This window comes from Glossina fuscipes, unplaced genomic scaffold (genome assembly GCF_014805625.2).
Source record: "Glossina fuscipes isolate IAEA_lab_2018 unplaced genomic scaffold, Yale_Gfus_2 115, whole genome shotgun sequence".
NCBI classification, from domain to species: Eukaryota; Metazoa; Arthropoda; class Insecta; order Diptera; family Glossinidae; genus Glossina; species Glossina fuscipes.
The window spans coordinates 2,723,471-2,738,575 of record NW_023998458.1 but is presented as its reverse complement, the minus strand read 5'-3'; the positions used below and the strand labels follow the sequence as shown (position 1 = coordinate 2,738,575).

The following is a 15,105-nucleotide window of genomic DNA, read 5'->3' as shown; positions in this document are numbered from 1 at the left end:
TAGAATTGTAAACAAACGTATTCTCTCAGATGGTTGAATTTTTATACATGCGACAGCTGCATGATAAATGGGAAGAATTTCAGAAAATTAAGTTCTGAAATAATGGATCAATGTTTTTAGTTACATTTTAATAAAATGAAAAAATCTTTAAAAATTTTGTCCCTTTTGCCTTTCAAAGAGCACTCGATTTCACGCCCAATGAGCTTGTTGCCCTTTTTTAATCTTTTCCATATAAAATCGCGAACTAAAGCTCGCGAACAAATGCTCCAATGCTCTTATCAGTCAGACGTGATTCTGCGAAGGAAAGTTCACTGTATCTGACAATTACAAGTACAATTTTGACAATTTTTCGGCCTCCGCTGATTATAAATTTCTTACCTGTTATATTATGCGGGCATCACATTTTCAAATCAATATATCTTTTTACATGGGCAAAGAATTAGAGAACTATCCGTAAGAAAATGTAAGCTGAAATTTCACCTTTCAAGCAGATGTTCGTTTAAGACTATCAGGTCTTAGTAGGCTTGAAGGCCGTCCTGCGGAAAAAACCAAAAACAACTTTTTATATGACCTAATATTTCTATATCTGCTTCTTAGCCTTGCTGTACTTATACCAAAACAGCTTGAAGAATACCCCATGGGAAACATTTATTGCTTAAATTAAGTTAAGATTCGGGTCAATTTTTTCTGTTTTCCAAGTTAGCTAAACAAATGGCTAGTAAGATGACAATTTCCATTTTTCTTCTATGAATCAGTTTGCTATAAATGTTCATATTAATTGTGGGAGATGAGCACGGGCATGTGGGGGAATGCAACAACTGAGTTTAGCAACCGCAGACAATCTCTAATATCAAAATTATGCGGCGTAGCGATATGAGGCTAGTGGAAAGCATTTCAACAAATATTAGATTTGCTCTCTCTCTGCTCATAGAATGCTGCGATCTTTTTTTTGTTTGGACATTTAGGACGAATGTCAACAGCCCTCCATGTTGCTTTTTCTTTCTTCTACATTGACACCGCATTCACTATCGAAATAAAATAATAACGTAACGCCTCGATCGTGGAATGGCTAATAGTGTCCTACTATTCTTGCAGCATCAGCAAGAGATCGCTTTACACTGCCGGAACTCTAATATGGAATAAACGATTCGCCTTATTGTTTAGCAATATAATGGAATTTCATAAGCGAAATTCATAAGTGGAAAATTCACAGAAAGAGGTTTCGCTCGAAAATGCAAAGTTATTGTATGTAATGACGCTTCTAACAATTCAACAAATTCAAAGGATAACTCAAAGGATGCAATATCGAAAATTCCAGAACCATGATGATAAAAGATAACTTTTTTGTTCAAACTTGCGGAAGATTGCCACTAACATTATTATAGAAATTTAGTGAACATCGTACTGTTCGTAATAGTTTGAACTAACACCACTTTTTATTCTTACAGACTCATTCTTGCCTAAAAACTACACTAAGGTCGTTCAACAAGGCTCGCATAGATTATATGCTTATTCTCTAAAGCGCGCCTAGATTATACGCTTATTCTCTAAACGCACTAGATGCGGTTAGTGCCTAGAGGAAAATCATTTTAGCTCTTTGATGATATAAAATCAATTTAAGCCCAATCTCGCAAACAGTCTAAGAGAATGGGGTTAATTAAGCGGATTAGAGTAAACGAATCACTTGACTTACGTATTTATTTTTATACTTTACTTTATACAAATAATCCCGGTACATTTTTGACACCCTGTATTATATTTTGTTTAGATAGAAACTGTACGCACGACATCATTGCATATCAAATGCATTAGTATGCTTTGAAAATACATAAACATATATACATATGCATATGCACAGCCATGCATCACGTTCATGACATCAAGGTACATTCACTAACTATTACATCAAGAAGTTTATTCATATGGGCAACACACACAACGTACGTATGTAAAAACAAAAAAAAAAAAACAAAAAAAACAGAAAAAAAAGAAGAAAAACCTTAAACCGTCAGCAGAACACCAATCCCTGATAAGTATAACTTTTATATAAGTGAATAACATGATGTCCTCAATAAAGCAAAAAATTGATGAAAGGAAAATTTGATGTAAATAGAGCAGCGAACTTTCTAACAATGCAATAACGGGTAATACGAACGATTTTAGAAGCTTTTTAAAGCTGGCGTATTAATAATAGCGCGATATTGAAAAAAACGACCAACAATTTTTGACTGATAAAACCCAAAGACTGATGATGACGAAGATGAAAATCAGAAATCTGTTAAAGATTAAAGCACAGACCTTATCAGTACATAGGCTTTCAGTGCAGTTAGGTGGATCATAACCATTACCACGAGCACATCAAAACAAAAAAAAAAGGAGCCTTGCTAACAATTATTTATGGATTGAAGGATTTTTAAATATCTTTTTTACCTCTGGATTGAGGTCCGGTTCCATCACAAACAGACTTGAGTTTCGTTCTTCCTCCTTAACATTTATAACGATTTTCTCGATTTCTTCCTCTTTAATTTCTGGTTCCTTTTTTACGCAGCTCTCTAATAGATTGTTGTTGTTATTGTTGTTGTTATTGTTGATGTTTTCTGAAGCAGAAGATTTCCAACAGGAATTTTTGTTGTCCATTATTCCCATTTGCAAGATTTGATTATCTTCATCGTCTAATTCTTCGATTTTAATGCCAACACCTTCATCGGGATTCGGAAAACTATCATTTAGGGCTACTGCTCCCTCCGTTGCCTCGTTATTACTCGTAGCGCTGGCGAATGAAGGCAAAAAATCTTCCAAATGTAAATCCATAAAATTATTATCTTGAGACTGCTGTTGGCCATCTTTTAACGGTAAATTCGCATAACTATTAACGATGGGTAAATCATTGAAATCACTTAAGTCCGCGAGATTTTGTTCCCATATAGAATGTTGCTCTTGAAATTGTTCCGAATTGAGGAACTGTTCCAAATCAGGTGAAGGAAAATTTAAATTGATATGAGTGAAATTGCTAGAAGTAGCCACCGTGACAACAGGACCAGTAGATCTGGACGAATCTTCTTCGAGTCCCATTGTCCCCGTAGCAGAAGCCGGCGCTGCTGCTGGCGTTGTCGTTGATGCTGCAGCGGATGGGGATATACTTTGGAATTCCTGCATGGCAGCCGTTGTATTCGAAGTATCATTTGATATATTTACAAGATAAGCGGTCACATTATAATTAGTATTCGTTAAGACAACATCTTGACGATCGAAACGTATTAAGTCTTCAATGAGAGGCATCATCGTTTTTCGATTAGCATATGGATATTCGACCATTGGTACAGCCCTTAACATTTCCAATTCCCAACCGTCCCCATCTCGGAGTTCGAGCTGCGAGTCCCAATTGCGTAAACGTTGTTGCAAATAATTGTCGGGATCCACTTGCAACAAACTTAAGGCCAATGCCAATTGCAGCATTCTCATGGTGTATGATTTTTTATTCGAAATCATGGTTATTTTGTTTGTTATATTTCCGAAGGAAAAGAAAAACAATACGTAAATGTGTGTTGATGTTGTTGTTGTTGTTTTAATTAACACAACCAGTCTGCTTTATACAGGCATTAATTGCGTGTTCATGTAAATGAGGACGCGTAGGTGTTCGCTGCGTCTTCGTCGCTTCGTTGTGAATATGATTTGTTGATTGTTTGACAATCTGCCTCACCGCCACCGCCCACCACCACCTCCTTTTTCTTACAATACAATGTACAATAATAGCAAATACGAAAACAGTTCAATGACGTCCCCTTGTATGGTTTAAAAAGAAAAATCTATTTCATCCAATCAGAACAACCATATGTTCACTTTTCTTTCTTTTCTTGGACGTATTTTGCAATAATTATTATCGCTGTTTTGTTATTATTATTAAATTAATCGTCTCCTTACTTCCTAACGGTTACTTCGTATTCCGCTCTCTTCTCCTTATATAATAAATACACGATGCTTAATGGCACCAGCGCTGAGTATGACCTCAAATAGGAAATGTGTGGCCGCTAGCCTGCTTTTCAATAATTACTTGTGGTCTCTTCTTTGTTGTGATTTGCTTTACCGTTTAAGAATGATTTTTGAAATTCCACATATTTTGTAAAGTTTCCTGAGATCTGCAAAAACAAAGGCAAAAAAAAAATAAATAGAAGAAATAATGTTTTAAATGCTTTTAAAATATCAAAAAAAAAAAAAAAAAAATTTTTTTCTTACTTAATATCAAGAAAATCATCTTTCCTTCTTAGCGTTTACTAATTCGCTGGGGGCATGTTCCGGCAACTCTTTACAAATTACCCCTATACAGTCTTGATACGTATGTAGATTGCAAGGATTGTAAGGATATGCATCAAATTTTTCAAGTTCATTTAGGTTATCCTATCTTTTCTTCAAGTCCCTTGCGCACATTTCAATCTGCGATACTAACCGATCAAAGAGTAGAGTGCCGTTGAATTGTCATTCAAACGGCACGCACACATAGGCGGATATATAAGGTTTAACAAACATTTTGTATACTTTCCCTTGTACGAGATGATGAAGCTGCAAAACAATTCCGGACAAAGAGATAAAGAAATTGTAATTTATGCAGACTATCAAAAATTGAAATGTTCAAAGCTAATTAAAATTTCGAATACGCAGTTAACACATTGGTTATGGTACACAGTAAACATACTTGGGGATTTTTATTGAAAAGTCTGAAACACGAAATTAGATAGTTGTGTTCGAAAATTTATTGTTAAATATTCTCTATCGTAGCTCGAAAATTCAAATGCAGCAAACTTCACTATCCTTCACTAAGAGATGTGGTTTAGATTTACTTTATATAGATGCCATCCCCGGTCGCAGTGAGATATGGTCACCAATCCCATTTACATCTGTCTGTCGGTCGGTCCGCCTTTTGTCCAGGAAATTTCGTTTACGAAAGTAAGTGTATTTTAATATCTAAAGAGCAATTTCGCGATTCACAACATAATACCCAAAATTTTTCTCCCCGAACAAATATTAATCTATAATTTTAAAACAAACTACTGCTACTCTTACAATTCCGTAGTTGGACGGTGCATTAATGCTCACAAAATGTCACAATACAATGTTACTTACGGCCCTTAAAAGGCGTTTATTAAATGTTTAGGTCAGTGTAAAATGGTCCCGAGCAAACAGACATAAAAGGGAGGGTTCGAAGCTTTGTAAGTATAAATTCCTTTCTTAGTTTTTGCATTAGTGCAGAGGTCCAAGAAAACTATCCATACTTCTCATTTGCCTTTGTCATAAAATTTAAAAATTTATATCTTGTTGCCGGATGAAGACTTAGGTTTTATGAAAAGCATTAACATAGGGTAAGGTCTCAAGTGGTCCGTAGTTCACACAGTAATTGTACAGGATGACTTATTTCTTTTACTAATTTATGGCAAACCCTTTTTTAGGATCATTTATATGGAAGGCGGTTTAAAATATAACTATCTCTTATTAATAACATCTTCCATATTTTCGATATGCCTCTAAGAAGCCAATGTACTGTGCTCTCTTTTATCGAGCAACAGTAAAAATTGAAAGTTCTCTGCACACAATGATTTTTTTCTCACATACGTTTTTGTGCAAAGGTGTGGTCATAAAAATGGGTTGACCCAAACCACTCTTAACAGGATTCGGACTAAATGTCGGCAGTCGGTATACAAAATTTCATGAAAATATCTAGAAAATTATGACCAGTAAACTCTATGCAAAAACACATGGACAGACATTAGATAAGAAAATGCTTAAATCAATTCCAAAAATATTTGCAAATGCAGCAACATAATAGAAGGTCGATCTAATTCCCCTCGTTGTTGCGTGAACATGCATAAAATTGAAATACTCTTACGGCAAGCGACGTACGCTATAAAAACAAAAGTCGGAAGAATATACGTGAAGAATGAATAAAAGGAAATTCTTAATTGGCTTGCTGCACGATATGAAAATATCGTAAACATTCGTAAACAAACGATAATAATAGTACGCGTTAATCAGAATTGCGCTGAAGGACAAATGCTCTTGGGAAATGTATTTCCATTACTAATACAAAAATTCTTTCTAACATCGCACTACCGGAGAAAGCCCGAAGGTCGTTGATAATATAGTAAACCGGTGTACACAGTCTTCAACGAATAAATGTCTTTATTACTTATCAGGTTAGTTTCTCTATGCAAAGCATATATTTATGTCATCGAGTTTCTAAGTGGATACATAAAGTCGCGTCCACCTGTATTTGGGATTGTTTGGAATACAGAGAACACTATCTAAAATAGACTACAGACTAATTTTTATCCATAGAGTGCTTTCATTGTTTGTTTTTAATTGCCTGTTTCTTTTGATAAAAAAAAAAAAGATCAACCAATTTCCGAGTTATGAAAATATGGACAATTTCTGACGTAAGGTACTGTTTGCGCACATGTTTTCATGCTTTCAATGCTCTTAAGCATTCAAGCATATAAGAAAACGAAGAAGTTCACTTACCTTTCTGTTTGCCGTCCTATTTATCTGATGCTTATGTTATGGCAGTAATGGACGATGGTGTTGGCGTGGTTAACTGTGCAGAAACTCTTGCGTCTCTTAGTTTTCGATTTTTTTTACAATTGTTTGATTTCACGATTTTTAAAACAATCAAATGTCTCTTACTAGATTTTCGATGTGTTTTGTTTCTTTGTTGATAACGTCCTTGAACTTGGTCAATAAGCCGAAATTTGGCGGCTTCGGCTTTATTGCTTTATTCGTTTTTAGGGGTGAGCGCGCACCACAAATAACTATCCTCGGCTGTGGTTAAAACCTTTAATTAAATTTTTCAAAATGAATATTACCCCACGTAAGCGTTGCCAATTTTCTATATGTGTTCTTGTTGGATTAACTACATATACATATGTGTTAAAGAAAATCTATTATTATTAGTTTCATCACTTCACTTCATTGTTTGAATATTTTTTATCTGGTTAGACTTGTAAAGATGTGCGTGTCCTCCCGCACACATTATTAACGAATTTCTTTATAATTTTGCGCCATTATTTCTATGGATAAGTAATTAATATTTAATTCATATTAATTATTTACGATATATTTTTAATATTTTTTACTAATAAATAAACATAAAATACGTTTACAATTTGACGGTTTTCTTCAAAGCACTCCAAATTGTTCGTATTATCACAAAAGCATTACATATCATCAACCAGCAATGTTATGAATCATATGTTTAGAGAAAAAGAAGAAGATAAACAAAAACACAAAACATTTGCACAATAAGGTTCTTTCGTTTTTAAACTAATTCTCTTTGTTTTCCTAGTTTTCACTGCTTTCATCCAATGTTAAGGTAAAAACAAAGACAATTATTTGCAAAGCAATTCCGAAAAAGGCACACAACTATTTTCAAGATTTATTAAATCCGCTATTAATAGCAAACAAAATGCATTTCTTGTTACAAATGTAAAAAACAAGTTGACTTTGGCATTAAAACAAAAAAGTAATTTCACCATTAAAAAAGTAAAAAAAAAAAAAAGAGATAAATGAAAACGCGAGTGAGAAAAAGAATTTACCCTCTTCAAGTACAGTACAGTATTGCCGACGCTCAATAAATTAATGCTGCTCTAAATAATAAAGCGTTGAAGCAAATATAAAATCGCTGGTAATAAGAATACGTGATGAATTGCGCAATGAATTACGCAATGATTCGTTCTGAAATATAATGGGAACCAAATGAAAAATTATTATGGATAAAATCTACCATAAGTATATCATAGTTTTTACTGCATGCAAAACATTACTCTCAACTTTCTATGTAGATCATTGTTGACAAAATCTTAGAAAGGATTTTTAAAAAGGTAAGATAAAGTAGAATTTAGTTGAAAACATGTCTCCCTTGGTCAAGTGCGCGCTTTGGAAAACTTGAAATAATCTAATTTGAAATTTAAAGAGACTCAGATCAAAGATTTAAAACATGTTAGATTGTTCGGGGAGGGCTTAATTGAATCTTTTTACAGTCAACTTCACACTTCGCATAATTATCATATATTTTGATAACTAATATAGCAAGGCTTAGTTGTGAAAAGTTTGACACATAGTAGCTTTCGATTGGCACCTTTTTAAATTTTGGGCACTGAAAACCAAAATTTGCGGTATATTTTACTTTTTTACTATCGAAAAGGTAAAAATGCTATTCAAGCAAGAATAAAATTACCCAATATGTATAGAGGAGATGTATTGACAGAACGCCGTTGCCAAAACTGGTTTGCAAAATTTCGATGTCGGATATGCACAAAGTAAAGACATTCATTGATGCAAACGGCTGAATAACACGTGAGATAACTGAGAAGTTAAGTTTATCGAGTATCGACTGTTGATGATAATACGAAAAATACGAAAAGTCGTTTTTTATTTTGAACAAAAAAAATTGTTTCCCGAACGCTGTAATAACAAATTCGCTATCAAATATGGAAACTGTTTTGAAATACACTTCTTGGCAACACTGTAATAACGCTTTGAACCAAACAAAAGTCACAACAAAATTATAGGAGAGGAATGGTAGATATTCGTGGTTTTTTAACTTTTACTTCGCAAACCGATCTAGATTTAATTTAATTTCAATAGAAATCAAATTAAGCAGAAGAGATGTCCTAACAAATTGTGCATTCATTATCTGAGGGAAAAAGATTGCACAAACTATACCACACGTTACTAGAAACACTAAGCACAAACGCGCCCAAACTGACAGATGTTTTATAAACAGAGAAAATTAAGTGAAATGTTTTCAAAATATGTTCTCTTTGTGTAAAATTTTAGTTTGAAAGTTACTTATTAGACATGCCCCTGCCCAAAAATCTTTAGAAAGAATTTCTCAATTCTGCTTAAATATTCATTGTTTTCTTATTTTGACTTTCTTTTTATGTAAACTTTAACATCACGTTTTTCTCCTTTTTTTACTTTTATTATTAACTCTTTTTTTTGTTGCTTTTCCTTTTTGTCGGCTTTTGAACTTTAATCCGTAATTAAACAGTGACACAGATTTGCTGTTTACTTTTTTATTATAGACGTTGAATTTTTTTTTTCTTTTGAAGAAAAAAAAACAGTCTGGAATTGTTGACATACACGCCTCGATTTCTTTCACTTGTAATTTTTCCAATTTTTTTTCGGCGACTAATTTCATAAAATTTTTCTTATGCGTTGCTTTCTGCACTGTTGTTCACCTCATACCGCACTGTTATGCGGTGGTGGGTTTTATTGTCATGGTTACAAAAGTTTTTTTTCGTGGTGAAGTTGTAAAATGTAGCTGCGTTTTATTTTTAATAAGCAACTCTGTGCGAATTTTTATTTCCTTCAGTTATTTAACTGCGAAATTGCATTTTCTCTTTTACAGAATATTCACAATTCTTTTTCTTTTATCATTTTGTTTTTTACAAATTTAATAAAACAAAAAGAGCAACAAACTTACCTGCGTAATATATCTTAAACCGCCACTTAACATAGGTTCATTTCCACTTTTGTTATTCTCAAGCATGTAAGGTTTACTAAGATAATTTTTACTTGACATTGGTGCAATTGATGATTGTGGCTCCAATCGATTTAAATTAATCTGATCTGCCAAATTGTGATAGATAATGTCTTTAATGGGTGATAAAGACTCCAATCTTGGTAAGTCTTCCAAATTCATCGTTTTGCTTATAACATATGTTACTTAAAAAGAAGCGAATAATGATCTGAAAAATAAAATTAACGCGACCGACGTCTTAAATGTATAGTTTAAAAACCTTATAACTAATGAAAAACGTTTTTAGTAGGACACCTTAAAAACATCTACGAAGAGAGGATTGCATACTTGCACTTATATTAGGCTCATAAGAATATAAATAGGAAAAATCTCTTAATAATGGACTTAAAACGAGAGAATATCATATTTGAATATGATCGAAACTGGTGAAGTAAGTTCTTTCCTGAAGCGGATATACATTTGTAAAGTAAGTTTATGGAAATTAACTATTATATGTGGCCACCGGACGTAAGAAATATACTTTAGCGATTACATAAGCTATGCACATATATATCTAATCAGCTCAAATTTCCTGTCCTTCTATATGTTTACTGGCAAACTCGCGGTCGCAAAAGTTAAAAAAGAAACAGAAACATGAAACTTCGCAAATATACATCCGTAGTTGACGTTCGCTAGGTTGAAAATATATATGTATGATAAATAGGTACTGATTTGAAGCATATATTCGTAAACAGCACACGATTCCGGATATAATACAGAGCAAGTGACTGGATGGGCTTGGTTCACCCGCAAAAGCTTACATTATAATAGAAAACCATACATACAAGAACTTTTGTCCAGATATATCAAAGTATAAGTATATTCAGTACCGAAATAAAGCCGATCACTCTCATACGCTTCGCCACATGGAATAAATTTAAAACCTTCGTACATGCATAAAAGAGTCGCCCTGGCTGAATGTGTTTGCATAGCGTAGATAAACATGTAGACGTAAGCTTTACGTCTAAAATAAAAAAGCTGATAAGATTTACGGCTCTAACAGTTTCACGGACAAACCGGCAGATAGAAACAAAAACTCAGCATATCTTAGTTGATATGGTTTACCGCTTATATGCAATTTCTACATCTTCGCATAGGTGTTTATAAAAGCAATGACGAACTAAGCCTTGCAGTAACAGTAGTAAAGGTGTCAAACAAATTTCGATTTTCTTCTCAATTTACAATTTTTCAACATTGTCAGTGACGTGCTTATCGTTATTTTCTTAGTCATATGCATACGTGTGTATAAATATACGAATCGAAAATTAGAACACAAACGTAATCTGAGCAAAGTGTAAACAAGTTTAATAGAATATTAACACTTTGGATAGAGTAAACAATTTGCTTACCTTACAACACTTTCACTTGAGCGGTTCGATATTTATTAGTAATTTTAGAAATTATTCAATTTGCTTGCTAGCAGAAAACATTTCTAAGAAATCTGATAAGATCATTAATAATGTAAGCAATAATGTAATTATTGATAATTGCATATTTATATATATACATGTACATGTATATATGAACGTGCAAATCCATGCTTGTAAACGGACGCACAACTCCGATTTAAATAAATATTGAAAAAAAATGAAACAAAAGAATTTTTTACTCTAACACAAGAGAAGAAAGCTAAAGGAGAGAGTGAGCGAGATGGAGTGTAAGAATGAGATTTGAGAAAATATTGCATATATTTGTAAACAATGTGTTTTGTGAATAATTTAGCGTCGGCAACGAAAACCGCTTAACACTGTATCTCGTTTATATGAACGTATGTGTAATTGCTTTCTATGATAAAGTTGCATTTATATATATATATATATATATCTTTACGTTAAACCCTCTCTGCAAGTAACGAACAAAAAACAAAATTCTTATCCGTGCTAGGTGCTTAATTTCCGCACTCTGTGTTTCATCGCACGTGAATGCTATCATTTAGAGAAACACAAGAGATTTGGTAAATTTTCGCAAACTCTTCTATTTTACATAAGAAAATTTTCCTTCGTAGACAATTTTGTATATTCCAAAAGTACAAGTCATTACTAAGGTCGACCAAATCAAAACTTTAAAGGAATGCTTTTCAAGACTATTGAGAAACGAAACATAACCTGAAAACTAATTTACCAATTGTTCGAAGACATTAATAGAAGAATGACTTAGTAAGCGACTGTGACTTTTGCTACAAATTTATGTATTTTTTCTCTTTTTTTTTCTTTTGTTATTCAAATATATTAGCAACTTCAAGCCATAGACCAATATACATAGTACATACGTTAATATAAATCGTGAATTGGAAGAAACTAAAGACTATTCAAATGAACACTCTGCTCCATTATTAAGCATTGCAATCGGACAAACCGTTGAGGCCAATTTTCTGTTGAAAGCATTTAAGGAGTCATCAAGAGGGTCACAAAGTCAGCGGCAACGCATTGCAGTATCAAGATGAATGGACAATAGGCGAACGTTCAGCCAAGGGCTTAGATATGCGCGGTATTCCTACTCAACCTAGAAAACTACAGTCGTTCGATCAAGAGATTGGGCGCTGGGCCCAAAGGATTTTACAGCGAATCTCAATTTTAAGTAGGCATTTGTGTCAGTTTAAGCCTCTCCCGAGAACAGTTCAATATGGCAGTTAACCTTGCGGCGTAGGAAGGGCATGCGAATCGGTATATTTACATTGAAATGGCAAGTGCAGTTTTAGATTGTTTAATTCCCGTAAAGTAACCCATATTTCACACTGTTCAAGTGTCCATCAAAGTTCAGTTTTTAGTCCAGAATTACCTCAGACATTATATAACTTCTGGAGGCTTCCCACTTAATCTATTGGTCAAGTTGGAGGGACCAGCCCGGGAAGATATAAAAGAATATGACGTTAGTGTTACTTGCGTCGATGCAAAGCGTAATCTCCGTCATCCAAGTCTTAATACGTGCTAGGGGGAAAATGTCATCCAAAACAAATTCTTTACGGTTGAATGCATGAGTGGATGCATGTCCTATTCGATTTAGTTTGTTATCGCAGTAACATAGTTCCCAAAATTGGTTTATCATCGAACTATTGCCCGTGATTCAAGTAATCAGCTCAGATATAAAAACCGATTAAAAAAGTGACTTTATCTCTTTTGACGTAGTGTGCACCGAATATGGTTTGCGATATCCAACAAGAGTCTTTAGAGGACAGGTAAAGGTTATGGAAGCCTTTATATTGCGGATATCCCCTAAAGAGAGTCCTAAGACTTTAGTCGTTAATTTAAAAGAAAATCAGCATAAGCGAAAAGGAAATTTTCGAAAGTGTGAAGCTTCGGCAGGGAAATTGAACTAAACGGAATGCTCTTCTTTCTCATCTAGATGAGGAGGAGGAAGATCGCGCATAAAGTGATTCATTGAAAGTTGAATCTATTGATTTTCTGTTGTATTTTTATCGACAGCTTTCCATGATTCCGCGTTAAAGCTATGTTGGCGGAAGGTGGATTTGATTCAAATTTTTTTTTATTTTCTTTCGTTTTAGATAACCTAGATATAGTTGCTCTTAAGTCAACAGTTATTTCTGTTCATTAAGTGGAGTCGGTTTAAATTTATTTTAAAAACATTTTATCTCTGCGTATTTATCTTTTCTTCCACGTTATAATATAGATAATAAATCACTTTTTTTGTTTTGAATTTCATCTTTTCACCGATATTAACATAAAAGTTAGACAAGCTAGCACATAAAGAGAGCTCTCGTGTATCGGTTTGTGTGATTTCAAGTTAAATAAATAAGGTTTAAGTTTGCGTATGCATGACCTCATGACTAAATTTGATCTGTACCGTAAGTCTGTCCATGCATAGGGAGAAAAGAAGAAACCAACGCCGTTCCATGTTTTCGTCAACGTCACTTAATAAACACGACACAACGCAATGCAAAACAAGTCGAATGCTTTAATAAAAGTTTGCTTTACTCTCGCTCTCTCTCTCTCTCTCCATCTCTCTCAAACGCACACTTTCTTCAGTCCCCTTTCCGGCCCTCGATCGTTTTGTTGGATTAATTCATTTGCGCGTTCCTTTTTGTAAATGTTATACTAGTACACGAAATCGTTTAGATGGGTTTTTATAATAATGTCAGAGCAGAGGTAGAAAGTTTACTACATACCTTAGCTTGACTTACAGAACTCAATGCTATATTGCACTTTAGTTTGCGTTTATATTGTTTTGTACAAGAATGAAATTCAATGAATTTTCAATTTCACAAGTGGTCGTCGGATTGCATACAATTTTATATATATGTATATATAAAGTACTTTATAGTACTTTTAGTAAACTTTTCTTTTTTTTTTTGAAATATTATAAGATATGATTAACTGTAATAGTTTTACACTTTTATATTAAGTACGTATTAAAATTTGGAATTAACTGTAATGCACATAAATATATTATTATTATTATATTTTTTTTTTGTTATATTAAATAACCGCTTTATAAATGGTTTGATTCGATTCTTCGCTTGGCGAAAGCCGGTCAAATAACAAACAAAAAGAACAAAACTAGCGAGAAAGTAGAAAAATTGATTCAATGCAAGCAAAAGCTAATGGAACACTATTAATGCGCTCTTAGGGCAAAAACAATGAAATTGCAAAAAAGTTTAAATAATAATATTGTAATTAAAATAAGTATTTGTGAGAAGGAGAGAACCTACTTTACACTCATTGACTTGTAATGTGTTTTTTGTTTTTTTTTTTTGCTTTATTTTTGTCTTTGTTTTTGTTCTAGTACAAATAACTTCCAGCATTAGTTATCATTTAAAGGCAGGGCTGTCGCATCGTCGCATCTATGAAACAGTTGAACGGAAGCAGATCTTTGATTTTTATAATCGACCTTATGTTATTTAGATCACATTTAAGCTCTTGCTCGCTTTTCAGAATTTTTTTATTGGATTTCTGAATCAATAAAAATGCACCCTTCAGGTCGCCTTAGATTGCTTTATACTTTAGAATATTCAATCTTCGAATCGTTAATTTCTCATAGATTTCTCATTAGATCTGAAAATGTTTAAATTTTTAGGTTTCTCGATCCACTCGCCTTTGAAAATCTTAGATCTTCGGATTTTTACATCTGCTACAGCTTTCTGCATATCTTGAAACAATCCACATACTACAGTCTTCCAAGACTTTAGATATTTAGACCCTCACGCGTTTAGATCTTAAGCCTTCTTAAAGTCTTTAGACTTTACGTTTTCAGATCCCTTGATCCTTAGGTCTAAAATCTTAAAACACATTTACGTATTTAGGCTTTCACGTCTTTAGATCTTAGATTTTTATATCCTAAACAGCTTTACCTGTTTAGATGGCCACGTGGTCGTCTCTTTAGATCTTTAAGATCAAGAGCAAATAGATATAAAAAAATCTCAACAAATTTTTAGATCTTTAGATTTTTAAACCTGCTAGTCATTAAATCCTCCCAAAACCCTTGGATCTATAGATTTTCATTTCTTCAGGCCTTTACATCTTAGATTCTTGCATATTTACACCTTTACGTTTTTAGCAATGATCACTCCAAAATACCGAATC

General features: G+C 33.4%; 1 protein-coding gene across 3 annotated transcripts in view; it reads right to left on the bottom strand.

The window, feature by feature from the left end:
- LOC119640103 (segmentation protein cap'n'collar) overlaps nt 1-14,101 on the bottom strand; it is a 90,854-nt gene extending 76,753 nt beyond the window's left edge. The window contains exons 1-3 of one of the 3 annotated variants that reach the window (XM_038037925.1): nt 9,473-9,551; nt 6,511-6,820; nt 2,431-4,136 (exon numbers count right to left, since the gene is read on the bottom strand). In XM_038037925.1, coding sequence (XP_037893853.1) covers nt 2,431-3,489 — 1,059 coding nt within the window. In that variant the 5' untranslated portion in view covers nt 3,490-4,136; nt 6,511-6,820; nt 9,473-9,551. Of the gene's footprint in view, nt 1-2,430; nt 4,137-6,510; nt 7,056-9,472; nt 9,738-13,691 lie in introns of those variants that run through there. The other 2 variants (XM_038037924.1, XM_038037927.1) reach the window with 2 other exon arrangements.
- Between the last annotated feature and the right edge of the window lie 1,004 nt (nt 14,102-15,105).